At 41.6% G+C, this 14,098-nt stretch overlaps 1 protein-coding gene across 1 annotated transcript; it reads right to left on the minus strand.

The window, feature by feature from the left end:
• Positions 1–539: 539 nt before the first annotated feature.
• LOC134572409 (RIB43A-like with coiled-coils protein 2) lies at positions 540–12,588 on the minus strand. The gene is made up of 8 exons (XM_063431347.1): positions 12,548–12,588; positions 9,573–9,691; positions 9,398–9,479; positions 8,180–8,524; positions 5,276–5,394; positions 4,927–5,154; positions 2,644–2,810; positions 540–682 (listed from the first exon to the last, which is right to left on the minus strand). The coding sequence occupies exons 2-8, from the start codon at positions 9,687–9,689 to the stop codon at positions 601–603; spliced, it is 1,140 nt and encodes a 379-aa protein (XP_063287417.1). The 5' UTR covers positions 9,690–9,691; positions 12,548–12,588; the 3' UTR covers positions 540–600.
• Positions 12,589–14,098: the final 1,510 nt, after the last annotated feature.

Consider the following 14,098-nt stretch of genomic DNA (forward strand, 5'->3'; position numbering starts at 1 on the left):
TGTCTGGGTTTAGAATTGATTATATTCCATTAGCATCTAGACAGTCTGTCCATCCCCGGTTATCACTTCTTATCAACAGGTTTGTATATACTATGCATTCCTTTAGCTCTGGCAAAGTGGTTAGTTTTACAGAAGGGCTAAAAATCTTGTGTCTTTTGTTAGCTGAAAATAACAAAATGGAGTCTGCTCTGTTCAGAGTGATTCAGGCAATATACACTTTTAATTTCTATCATAGCACAAAATGTCTGCCGATATAAATACCCTGACATCCTTTATTCCCTGGTCTGGTCTGCAGCTCCGCAGTGTGCAGAGCTGCAGACTATGTGTCTGCAGCTCTGCACACTGCGGAGGTGCAGACCAGGGGCCACGGGCGCTCTCCTGCCGGGCAGACAGCAAGGAGAACTGCCGTTAAAATGTATTTACTCCTTAACCATTCTCGATTTCACAAAGTAAATAAAACAAATCAATTTGAATATTATTTTTTATTTGTTAATAGCACCAATAGAGCTAACTTTGTCATGTGACAAGATTTGTGTGTCATAGATCTCGTTATGGATATTAAGATGATAAAGGGACCCAGGAAGAAGCAAGGTAATCCTTTCAGCGGCTGGTTGTGTTGAACTGAGTGTGATAATGGGCAGTCGGGTTGTTGGTATACACATCTTTCTCAAGATACCGCAAGCTGGAGAGACAGAATATACAGGGAATAAATCAAAGTAATGCAGGACGTGGAGAAAATTATATGAATTTATCTTTTATGAAAGTAGATACATCATATTGCAACATGATCTGATGAAAAAATGAGTGTACACAGGAACACACATATATATCTCACTAAGCCCTGCCCCATTTAGTAACTCACTTGGTAGTTAAATAAGTTACATTTATTTTATTACCGTAATCACTTATATATTTATTCACTCTTCACCTTGGTGGGCCCTCTTTTACCCTCCTGTGCGTCGCTTACCGCACACTTCAACCGACTTGTCACCACCAGTTCATACATACGGCTATTATGTTTCCGACCACAAATGAGTTTAGTTACTAAGCCCATGAGAGGTTAAGACTGTTATGAATATTACAACATGAGAGTAGAATACAAGACGTTCCAGGCAGAAATATTTGAAAGCTAACTCTGTCTATGGAAGGTATTTCAAGTCATGGCATGCATTCCAAAGGAACAAAGCGGGTTAATTAATCATTCAAATTGTACCAGCGGACAAACAATCTATATGCTATTCTGTATTGTGAGCTGCACTCTGTATTAAATTACCAAGTGGTGCTTCTAGAATAGTGGCTTTAGATCTGCCCACCTCCCCCACCAACCGGCACTCAATAGGTAGACTCACACGGCCATTCCAGGATTAATTGTGCTTATCTGCCAACCTAGGACACTTGCGCTATTTTTCTGTACATCTATCTGTCTGTCTGTCTATCTACTGCACACACAGGCTAAATATGTTTTCAGAAATGCTATTCAATCAATGCCCAGCATATGTTTTATTATTCTATTGATTTGTATAAAGTATTATGAGCCTTAAGTTGCTAATTTAGCAATAACAATGGGATTGCAAGAAGGCCATTGAGCATTAAATTGCTGTAAATTAAAGTTGGGCTAGTCATTCTGTTCATTAAAGGACCACTATAGGCACCCAGACCACTTCAGCTCAATGAAGTGGTCTGATTGCCAGGTCCCCCTAGTTTTTACCCTGCAGTTGAAAACATAGAAAAACTGCTATGTTTACATTAAGGGTTAATTCAGCCTCTAGTGGCTGTTTCCCTGACAGCCACTAGAGGCCGCTTCCATGATCCTCAATGCGAAAATCGCATTGAACTCACGCTGGACGTCCATAGAAAAGCAAGTAATGCTTTCCTATGGGTGGTTTAAATGCGCGCGCAGCTCTGGCCGCGCATGCACATTTGGAGCTGACGTCGGCAAGAGAGGAGAGGTCACCACATAAGAAAGCATTACTTTATTGCAAAGACACCCCCGATGGCGACTGCTCTCCTGACAGTGCAGTGGACAAGCAGTGGAGGGAAAGGAGAATTGCCTACTTACCTGAACCTGTGCATCGAGGCCGCCGCCATCTTCTTCCTGATGGTCCTCTACATGCACAAGAGTAAAACACTGAGGTCTACGGAGGAACCGTTACCCGCAAGACAACAGGATCCTCAATATAAAAAGTGTCCCATTTCTATCAGTCGTCACCAACAAGTGCTTGACTAGACTTAAAAAAGGTAGTTCTGCTTTTTGTTAAGCTTGGAATAATATTAGTTTGTCTTAGTATATCAGTATTGTCTTAGTATAATTTCAGTGAAATTCCCACATGGCCAATGTGAGTATTTCAGACGTATTTTATCTTTCTGAGATACACGTTTTGGATGGGAGAGGGGGCGCGGGACAGAGACAATTTAAGCTATTTAGATTAGACGGTTATAGTCTACCATCATGTTCATGAATCAATGTGTCGACCCAATACCCTGCTCTTTCTGAGATACACGTTTTGGATGGGAGAGGGGGCGCGGGACAGAGACAATTTAAGCTATTTAGATTAGACGGTTATAGTCTACCATCATGTTCATGAATCAATGTGTCGACCCAATACCCTGCTCTCGGGGCTATAAGGTTTCTTTAGTACTCACTGTGCTTGTTGCTCTCTGCTAAGCTGCTGGTTGTACGAGTCCAGTCTCTTTCTCATATTTTTGTTGAGTTCTTCTTCCTGTTGCTCCATTGTCATAGCAGCTCGTGCGGCCAGCATCCTCTGCTTGTCCCACTCTGAATCCCGTTGCTTTTCTTCCTCAATCAGCCTCTGGCATAAGGTAAGCAAAAAGCCAAAAAAAAATTCCCAGTACATAGTTACATAGTAATCTATATTGAAAAATGACTAAAGTCCATCAAGTTCAACCACAAAGCTTTTATGCTGTTGATCCAAAAGAAGGCAAAGAAATCAATTGTAGCCATATCTAATTATGCCACAAAAAAAAGGGGGGGAAGGCTTTCTTGACTCCATAATGACAATCAGATTTATCTTTGGATCAGCAACCTTTTTGCATACATATCAATTATATCCTTGCATATTATGTTTTTACAAAACAGCATCCAGGCCTTTTTTTAAATTAGCTATAGATTCTGATAACACAACCTTTTTAGGCAGAGAATTCCACATCTTTATTTTTCTTATTGTAAAGAACCATTTCCTCTGCTGTAAGTAAAAATTATTTTTTTCAGTCTCTTGTCTGTTATAGATTCCTGCTAATGAACAGGGTAGCACATAGCCTTTTCAGCTGACCCTGTATCCCCTCTAAGGGCCCTTGTTCTAAAGAAAATAATTGCAGTTTTTCTAGCCTTTTCTCATAACTAATGTTTTCCATCTCCCTTACTTGTTTTCTAGTTCTGCAATATTTTTCTTTAAAACTGGTGCCCACAATGCACCACATATTCAAGGGGGCGTCTTACCATTGATTTGTAAAGAGGCAAAGTTATATTTGTAATGGTGAATGTTCCCAAAGGGAACAAAAATATTGGAATGACACTCCTGTATAGAGTTATAAATAAATTAGATCAAATCTCACAATAAATAAAATGTGCAGAATTAAAGTGTGATAAAGAAAGTTATCTCACAATAGATACAAAGAAAGTTGTCTCACAATAGATAAAATGTGCAGAATTAAAGTGTGATAAAGAAAGCTAACTTTCATTATCACACTTTAATTCTGCACATTTTATCTATTGTGATACTTGATCTAATTTATTTATAACTCTATACAGGAGTGTCATTCCAATATTTTGGTTCCCTTTGGGAACATTCACCATTGTTTAGCAGACATGGTCGGGCCCTTTTCATTGGAAGACACTTATATAAGGACCTTACCTTATCTGTTCTCTTTTCTCCAAAGTTATATTTGTATCATGTAAATCAAAATTGATTTTTTATATGTGAAAGCACTCACAAGTGTTTGCAATGGCAGACCGGCATTGCCTACAGTTGCCTAGTATAATTGTTCCCAAGTCCTTTTTATTTAATGTTATCCCTAACTCAACCACATTTAATGTATGAGTGGCTTGTGGGTTCCTTATTCTAAAATGCATAACTTTGCATTTATCTGTATTGAATCTAATCTGACCATTTGCCTGCCTAGCCCAGTAATTTATCCAAGTACCTATTTACTGGTAGTTGTGGGTGTTTTTATATAGCCTATGTACCATGTATGCATCAGAATATCATTAAAAACCTGCAAGCTTGTATTCAAAATACCTTGCACAAATGAGTATGTTGTATTGAATTGCCACATTCCAGGGTAAGTCTTTTCATTTATTATGAAAGAATGTTTGACAGCTTTCAGTCTACATGTCATGAAAAGTCCCCCTGACCCCCTTGCCCTCCCTAAATATAGTAAAATCTTACCTGTACTCCAGCCTGATGCTGCTGCCTCTGCCCTTGATCTGACTTCATTAGACCTTGACTGACTTCATCAAAAGTGTTGTTTTAAGCCAATCACAATGCTTTCATATAGGAAAGCATTGAATTGGCTGAGATTGCCAAGGAGCCAGATCAGGTGCAGAGCCAGCACAAGCAAAACACAGCCCTGGTCAATCAGCATCTCCTCATAGAGATGCATTGAATCAATGCATCTCTATGAGGAAAGTTCAGTGTCTCCATGCAGAGGGTGGAGGCACTACATGTAAGTGCTGCACACGGTGCAGCACTGCCCTAGCAGGCACCTCTAACAACCATCTGAGGAGTGGCCAGTGGAGGTATCCCAAGGCTGTAATGTAAACACTTCCTTTTTCTCGGAAAAGACAGTGCTTACTGCAAAAAGCCTGAAGGGAATGATTATAATTACCAGAACAAATACAATAAGCTGTAGTTGTTCTGATGACTACAGTGTCCCTTTAAGTACTGGAACAGCCATTAGAGTCATTACCTGCTTTTCTTGACGTTGCTTCTCCTGTGTATCCCAGATAACTCTGAGCTGCTCAGGGGTCATCCCCTTCCAACGATCAGGTAGTACACGCTGTGGACTAAGGCAACTGATAGCTACAGCTGAGTCTTCTGTCAAAATGTCTCCAGTCAGGTTATTGTAAATCTCGGCAAAATTATTGTTCTGCTCCTGCTGCTTCTGCAATTTCTTGCGTTCTTCTGCTTCCAATGCCTGTTTGATTAGGGAAACAGAAGCAAGAACTAAAAATTGTACAAAGTTATACCTTGTGCAAAATTCCAGAGAGTGATAGTAAATTGCTAATCTTCTCACAGTGTATAACATTTTGACATACCAGGGCTTGGTTGAAATTTGTAGTGGCCATGTCAATAGCTTTTCTGCATTCTTCTTCCATCAAGCTCAGGTACTGGGCTCTCTCGTCCAGTTCCACCCTCTTCTTATCATCTAAATTATCTGTATGGATCGGAAGTGTTACTTTTTACCTTTTGTACAAGGATTATTATAAAACTCTGGAGCTATTAACCTCTTAAGGACACATGACATGTGTGACATGTTATGATTCCCTTTTATTCCAGAAGTTTGGTCCTTAAGGGGATAAGGTTTAATCACCTAATGTTTTCAAGCTCAAATATCTTGTCTGTGTCTTTCATATTCAAACAAGAGCTATTAAAGGGACACAATAACCACCAGACCACTTCATCTGCTTAATAGTCCTTGTTTTAGAGAAATTGCAATGTTTACATTGCAGTACTAAGACTGCCTCTAGTGACAGTCTACTAGACAGCCACTAGAGGCGCTTACTGGTGTCTGATGGAGTTTGACTCCTTGAAAAGACGCTGGACATCCTCAAACTCATGAGGACGTCCAGCGCCAGAGAAAATCCAATAGGAAAGCATTGAAACAATACTTTCCTATGTGGAAGGTGTAATGCGTGTGCAGCACTTGCTGTCAGGGCCGGCGCGTCCATAAGGCGGCCTTAGGGCGCACCGGCTCCGGGGGCGCAAGATTTCAGTGACCGGCAGGAGGGAAGCTCTCCCTCCTGCCAGGTCACCTTTTGGACCCCCGGCACGGCGTGCGGCAGTTCTGTGATCAGACGCGGCGAGGGAGCTCTAATCTCACCGCTCTGCTCCCTCGCGCGCTGCCTGCTGATGCCGCGTGAGCCGGAACATGACGTCCTATTCCAGCTCCCGCGGCATCAGCAGACAGCGCGCAAGGGAGCAGAGCGGTGAGGTTAGAGCTCCCTTGCCGCGTCTGATCACAGCACTGCCGCACGCCGCCCAGCAGGCCCACTGGACCCCAGGGAATGATTCCTCATCCACACCAGCTCTCCAGGTAGGGAGGCTGGGTGGAAAATTTTTATTTATAAAATAATTAGTGAGTGTATGTGATGTGTATGTGTATGTGTGTCTGTGTATGTGTGAGTGTGTGTGTGAGTGTCTGTGAGTGACTGTGTGTGAGTGTATGTGTGTCTGTGTGTGAGTGAGTGTGTATGTGTGTCTGTGAATGAGTGAGTGCCTGTGTGTCTGTGAGTGACTGTGTGTATGTGTGTCTGTGTGTGAGTGTCTGTGTGTGAGTATATGTGTGTCTGTGAGTGACTGTCTGTGTGTCTGTGAGTGTCTGTGTGTGACTGTGAGTGTGTGCGTGAGTGACTGTATGTGTGTCTGTGAGTGACTGTCTGTAAAGGAGTGTGTGAGTGAGTGTATGTGTGTGTGTGTGTGCGAGTGATTGTATGAGTGTTGCATGTGAGTGTGTCTGTCAGTGTGTGTTTGTGAGTGTCTGTCAAATCAGTGAGAGTATCTTTGTCATTGAGTCTGTGTGTGACTATCAGTGTGTCTGTCAATGAGTGTCAATCAGTGTGTGTGTGTGTGTGTGTGTGTCAATGAATGAGTGTGTGTCAGATCAGTGAGTCTGTGTGTTTGTCATTGAGTGTGTGTGACTGTCAGTGTGTATACACCACTGAGTGTAGAGTGGCGGAGCGCAGTACAGGAGCTTCTGTTTCCTGTACCCAGCCAGACTGACCGGAGGTGCTCACTGAGAGAGCACTCCATGTCAGTCCGGCCAGGTACAGAAAATTGAAGCTCCTGTAGAGGATATCCTCCACTCGGCAACGCTACAAGAGAGGTAGGAGGCACACCAGGAAGGGGAGTGCGACCACTAAGGGGGTGGGGGGTGCACCAAGGGACAGGGAGGGGAGAGAAACACCAAGGGACAGGGAAAAGAGGGGAGAGGTTAGAAGAATACTAAGGGACAGGGAAGGGAGGGGACCAATAATGGATGGGGAGAGGGGCTGGTTAAGAGGCACATAGGTGAAGATGTTATTTTGGGGGGGCGGGAAAATACATCTTCGCCTATGTACCCAAAAATCCTTGCACCAGCCCTGCTTGCTGTGCATACGCATTAGGTCCACCCAGCAGATGACGTCCGAGGAGGTGGAGTGTGACCCAGCACCGAGGGACATCAGCGTTGAAATCGGGTAAGCGGATGAAAGGTTTTTAACCTTTTATGTGTTGAATGAGGGGAGCGAGGGAGTGTATAACACTTTGTATTCCTAACACTATAGTTTTTCTTAAATGCACAGAAGTGACCAATTCTAGACTTACAATATTTCCATTATAAAACAATCATTGAATGGTTTATTTATTAAAGGACTACTAATAGCACCATAACAATATGTACTTATTACATAGCTGTTGGTACAAGGGGTCCCCAACCCCTGAGCACAATGACTTATAACTGCCATTCTTTGCTAAACATAATGCAAGTATAAGACTGACCCTTTTTAGACAGCAGAGGCCGAAGTGAGTTGTGCAGATATTGTGCATCTGCCCTGTTGAAGGTATTTTCAATCATAGAGTATTCTCACTGATGTTATTATCCTGTATTGGGGTAGGCAACCTTTGGAACACCAGATGTTGTGGACTACATCTCCCATAATGCTTTTTCAGCCATAATATTGGCAAAGTATCACGGGAGATGTATTCCACAATATCTGGAGTGCCGAAGGTTGCATAGCCCCTATCCTATATCATCCAGTTTAATCACTGACCTGTGGTTTGAGAAGAAACCAAGGTGTAAATGTTAGTTTTTGTATTTTACTACATGAAAATACTTCAGTGATATAAAAGTGGGCTTTAATGCTTGATTATGCTTATCCTTTACAACCACAAGAATGAGCTTTCACAGATGTAGATTGCTATTATCGCAACAAATATATAACTACATACTGAATAGAACTTACCTGCATATTTCTTTTGTGCTTGTTCTCTCTGTCTCTCCGCCTTCTGCTCAGAGAGATATTTTTTAGTCATCTCCACCTGCAATTTCTTTCGTTCCTTCTCGCTCAGATCTTCTCCGGCAAATTTCTGCAGGCTGGCAGGCCCACATCTGGGGTCATCATCACATACACGTGCCGGACGATCCTTCTTCAGGCCTTCAGGATCGTAGATGTCAAACTCCCTGCGGGTCTCAGGCTGCTGATATTTCTCCCTGAATTCCTGTACAGCTTGGTCCAGGTTCCGGGCTACCTCCTGCTCCTTCTGTTCCAGCATTTGAGCAATTTTATCATACTGCACCCTATCAGCATCTACAGATATAAAATAATCAAATTAATTATTGTATATCAGAGGTAGGTCTACAATGTAAGCAGCTGAAAAGGACAACGTTGGTACAGCGCAACAGCCATGGATCTGACTTTTCGCTTATGAAGGATGCATGTTTGGAAAAAATAAAAAAAAGATTAGCTCCACCCTCTGGTTCCTCACCAAAAGGAAGTGTGAAGACAACAATTGGACCCTGATGTACAGTAGTCACTTATATCCCTACCATGAGTGTTATTCCATTCACATAAAAAACAAGATGAGACCTGGAAACACAATTATGAGTGCAGCTGCAGAGGGGCCAGGATAGGGCATTGGCAAGAATCCTGGATTCCAAAATAATTGTGGCATCAATTGAATCACTGCACCATAACAACTGAAAAAGCTGTAGTGTTTACAATACTTAGAACGCTTCTATATTGAAATCCAAATCTACTGTAAGACTTTACCTACTTGTAATTTATTGACCTCAGACAGCCTTCTTCTCTGACAATGCCTCCTTGTGAATTATTCTTTATGTCTAATGTATTACTGAAAATGTGCAGATTCTCTGAGTTCTTTTTGTATACTTATAACTAATAATTGCCAATAAGGCACACATTACAAAGAAGTTCCATTACATTGGCTATTGCAAGAGTTCTTGATTAAGTTGAAGGAACTGTATGGTCACAATAACAACATCATATAAATAAAGTTGTTATGGTGCCCAGAGGTTCCTGCTGCTTTAACAAAGTGGTTAAATCATTCGGTTTACATCCAAAGGTTGCTCTCCAGCATCATCTAAAGTTATTGGTCCCCACAGGCGAGAAAAGCAATATATTAAAATAAATTATCAATATATTGCATAATTATTGGCTTACCAAATGCCTCATCCCGTGCTTTTTCAGTGCTTTCATTTGTCTTTCTTTCTTCTACTTGTTTTTCTAGCGCAGGCAAGTCAACCTGAATCAAAAACACATGAAGACACTTAGAGCATACTGCATAGTCTGGCATGCTGGGCAGGGCAGGGAGTAATGGGTTATAAAGAAGACATACCCCAATGGTCCTAACTTTGGCATTGAAGATGCGACTTTGCCTTTGTTGCTCTTTGTTTCTCCTCCGTTCAATGGCCGAAACTTCCTTCGGATCTAGTGGCAAGTCCAGCTTATACATGTCTACAAAGAGAAAGTGCATGCAGGTTAAACACAAAAGCTTAAACATTTACTGTTTTTGGAATATATATTAGGAAAAATATATAAAATAACCTTTATCAAACCTACTGTAAACTTTGTGTGTGTGTGATGTGGAGTGTATTTAGGGAATGTAGTGTATGTGTGTGTGTGTGATGGGGAGTGTATTTAGGGAATGTAGCGTATGTGTGTAGGGGATGTAGTGTGTGTCTGTGTGTGTGTACACAATTCAGTGTGTGTAGGGGATGTAGTGTGTGTATAGTGGATACCATGTCTGTGTATTTAGTGGATGCAGTGTGTGTAGGGGACACAGTGTACATGTATTGTGGATGCAGTGAGTGTAAATAATCTAGTGTCTGTGTTTTTACTGCATGTGGTATAGGAGTTGTAATGTTTGTAGAGGATGTAGTGTGTGTGTGTATAGTGCATAGTGTGTGTGTGTATAGGAGATGTAGATTATGCAGTGTGTGTATAGTGGATGCTGTGTGGGGTGGGGTAGTGGCTGTGATCTATGGGCATTGAAAAAAAATAGCTTTTTTATATCATGATTTTTTTCCCCCAGCTTTATTTAATGTTAGTCCTCCCTTCCTGACTCTTACATCTGGCCAGGAAGGGAGACACAGAATTCTCTGGTAGTATTTGGAGGAGTGGCATAATATAAATAATGAATATAGGCTGCATTTGGCATATAGTATACAGGCAGTTTTTTTGTTTTTTTTTACATTCTTTATTTATAATAGTTTTCAAAATAGGGAGGGAGACAGAAAAAAGAAAAGGGAGGGGGGGGAAGCAAGTTACACATTACAGAATACAGTGCACATATGAACAGTTTGATTGACTACCTAAATTCAAAAGCGATTACTGTAATACCTTTACGATTGATACCTAGCCAGCCTGCACCTTGTCTGCATGAGCGGAGTTCCGCTGGGGAGCTGGGCCGTGGTGGGGGTAATTGACACATAGAGTAGGCCGGTCTGGGGTTGGCAGAGGAGTGTGTACCTATGTCTAGGTCGGCAGGGGGAGGTCACCCTACATGGGAGGGTTCCTGACTCGTAATGAGGACAGGGCTCTAGTCACTGATGACCGTGGCCTGGGTCGGGCACAGGGGGGGAAACGGGAGGGGAGGAAGTGAGGTGGGGAAAGTCTGGAACCAAGGTTATCCTCAGGGGGTGCGGAACGGTATAGTAAGTTTAGTCGCCCGGGGTTTGTCGGAGGCAAAGTAGGCTGGTCAGGCCTGTCCTCGGGCGATATAGGACGTCCAGGGATACCATAGGAGAGCACATTTGTCCGAGCGTTCCTGCAGGGACGCGGTCAACATTTCCATGTTATGTATTTCCTCTACCTTATCCACCCATTGTTTGTATGTGGGCACTGCCTGGCTTTTCCAGTTCAGTGGGATGAGACTTTTCGCGGCAGAGAGCAGGTGTATCGTAAGCATTTTCTTATACCTTTGGGCCGACATGGCTGTGTGGTGCAGAAGCATTGGTAGCGGCTGCAGTGGGAGATCTGGATCTACAATTTCGGTAATCTTAGTATGTATCAACTGCCAGAACGGGACAATGCGGGGACAGGTCCACCATATGTGAAGGTTGGTGCCAGGGGCTGAGCTACATCTCCAGCATTCGCCAGAGGAAGTGCCATACATGCGTTTAAGCATGTCCGGGGTTCTATACCACTGTGTGAGCAGTTTATAGCTCATTTCCTGGTACTTAGAGCTAATGGAGCACTTGTGGGTTAAGAGGAAGATTTTGTCCCACTCCTGGGCCGTCAGGCGCACCCCCGTCTCCCTCTCCCACTTGTCCGTGAACCCTAGAGGGCATTCATTGCCCAGCGATTGTAGCGTAGCGTAAAGGTGGATACAGGCAGTTTTTACCCCAAATTTTACTACGTCCTATATTTAAAAAAATATGGTACCTACAGGCAAAGAATGTAGACAGGGTTATTTATTAAAATAAGAATTCAAGGTCAATTCAAAGGAATTTTACATTTTAGGTCAGAGTAGGGTGAACTGAAAGTATCGTTGACTTAGAGAATTTTTCAGTTTGGCTAGTTTGACCTCAAATTTAAAATTCCATTGATATTCGCCCTTTATTGAATAACCCTGAGAGAGGTAAACAGCAGTGGAATTTATTCATCAAATTGTAGTGAACTTAAAACGGAAATGTAAAATATGCTAAAATAGCCAAGCTGTGTCTATAGGTGAATTGTAGAACGTTTCCCATTTTGGCTTACATTTTCCGATTCAATCTTGAGCTCCAAAAATAGCGGTTTAGTGAATAAGCTCCGGTTTGTGGTATTGAGGTATTGACTTACAAACAGCTGCAAAATTTACCCTCACTATTTGGCCACTTAAAGTCCACCAGAACTCACTGTTTAGTGAATAAACCAGTCTGAAGGACTCACCTTCTCTGGGAGCTTATTTACTAAATGTGATTTGCCACCTGTTGCAGCTTTGCAAAAAAAAAAAAAAAATAATAATAATAATAATACAATAATAATAATAATAATAATAATAATAATAAATGTTACATAGTGATTTAACATTTATTAACACAATTAATATTAATACAACAGTAATTCTGGGCCAAGCTTTCCAAATATGCTAAATGTCTCACAAGTCACTAATAGTACAGGACACACAACTGTAAAGATGGGCAATTACAATTTACAATGGGACAGTGATGGCTGCCGGGGCATGATGAGAATGGTAGTCCACCAACAACTGCATCTATAATGAATTGCTCCTAAACCCATAAATAATGTCACAAAGTATTAGTATCACTGTATAATAATTACAATATGAATCTAGAACACATTAATCTGCACATAGACAGCACTGACCTGCTAGTTAGTATCCCAGTCTTAGCAACACTCCCGTGTCTATGGCAACGGACTGTACCATTCAGTACTTCCTTCAATAGATATACACAGTGGAGAGGGGAGCAGATACCTTTATTTTTTTCTTTTGAGTATCCTAAGGCTGGTTTGACGCTTTCTCCCAGACAAATATTTTTTTCCCCAGCACTTATATATGTGTCAGTTTTCATTGAATCTTTACATTGGAAATGGTAAAATCTAGTTTAATTCTGTGAAGCCACACACCCCTGTTTAGCCAGATGGTAGCTTCCTTGTAGTCTGCATGTAAAGGGCAGCATAGAAAGTCACGTGGGTTTACTCCTATTAGATGGGGGAAATTTGACTTTATGGCTGTTGTGGGTTCCTCTAAGCACCATAGCCACTACAGCTTTTTGTTGTAGTTAAGGAATGTAAATAACAAAACAAGGATACTTTTAATGCTTTTATATACTGTTAATAAAAAGATTTTGGTCATTTTTACGTTGAAACCATCATCTTTAACTACTACCTGGCTTTTATATATATTTTATACCGTATACTTCTTTTATTATTTTTATTTCCTGGATATAATACTCAAAAGAATCCTAGGTGGGGATTATACCACCTACGTTGTTACATAGAGCAGTTAGTCTGCCCTATATATTGTGAGTATATTTTATTATTTTATTTTATCACCAAAGATTTTATTGAGAGCACTATCGCTGTTTTATCTTCTCTCCGAGCTACTGATATTCGCGTCAAGATCACTCATCCCATATCCTACAAGCAGGGATTATACCGCTGCACGCCTAACAAACTAGAGCTAGCTGAAGCTCTACCGAATGTGAGTGTATCTATTATATTTTATATCTTTTATCGCATGTGTGGAACATACTGCACCATTATTGTTTCTATTTTTATTTCCAACTTGGTTACCTGCCACTACATAGAAGAGGACACTTGCCGTATATCCTGCAAGCAGGGATAATACCGCTGCAAGCCGTTCACACCAGAGCTGGATTAAGCTCTGTCAACTGTAAGTAAGAACTCTTCCATTTTTATAAAATTGGATTATCCTCCATGTCATTGACATCTTCTGGATATCGTATAAAGTAGAACTTTGGACACAATGATATAGATCCCATTGGACTTAATATCATTATCTGTTGTACACAGTGGCGCAGACCCATCCCCCATTCTCTTGCTTTGTCTATTTATCTCCAGGAGTGTAAATAGCCTTTATGCAGTCTCTCCTGTTTTTGTCAGATGTTTTAAAGAGGTTTTACATCAAAATCTCCAGTGTTGTGCTCACTTTGGTTACTTGTGAAAAAAACGGCTGCTCTCTTACATAGTTCTCCGCTTGGTGCTCAGGTTCCTTCTCGCTCTGGTGACGAGCAATTCTGTAGAAGCTGGATGCTTATCCAATCGCCGTTCCTGTGCTGAGAGCGTCAACTGACCGCATAGAAATATGCATAGAATTGACATTAGCCAGTATGGACTCTTGTCCTGGGCTGGCTAATCACGCACCAGTGACTCTGCCGGAGGTGGAGTTACACC

This window comes from Pelobates fuscus, chromosome 9 (genome assembly GCF_036172605.1).
Source record: "Pelobates fuscus isolate aPelFus1 chromosome 9, aPelFus1.pri, whole genome shotgun sequence".
NCBI classification, from domain to species: Eukaryota; Metazoa; Chordata; class Amphibia; order Anura; family Pelobatidae; genus Pelobates; species Pelobates fuscus.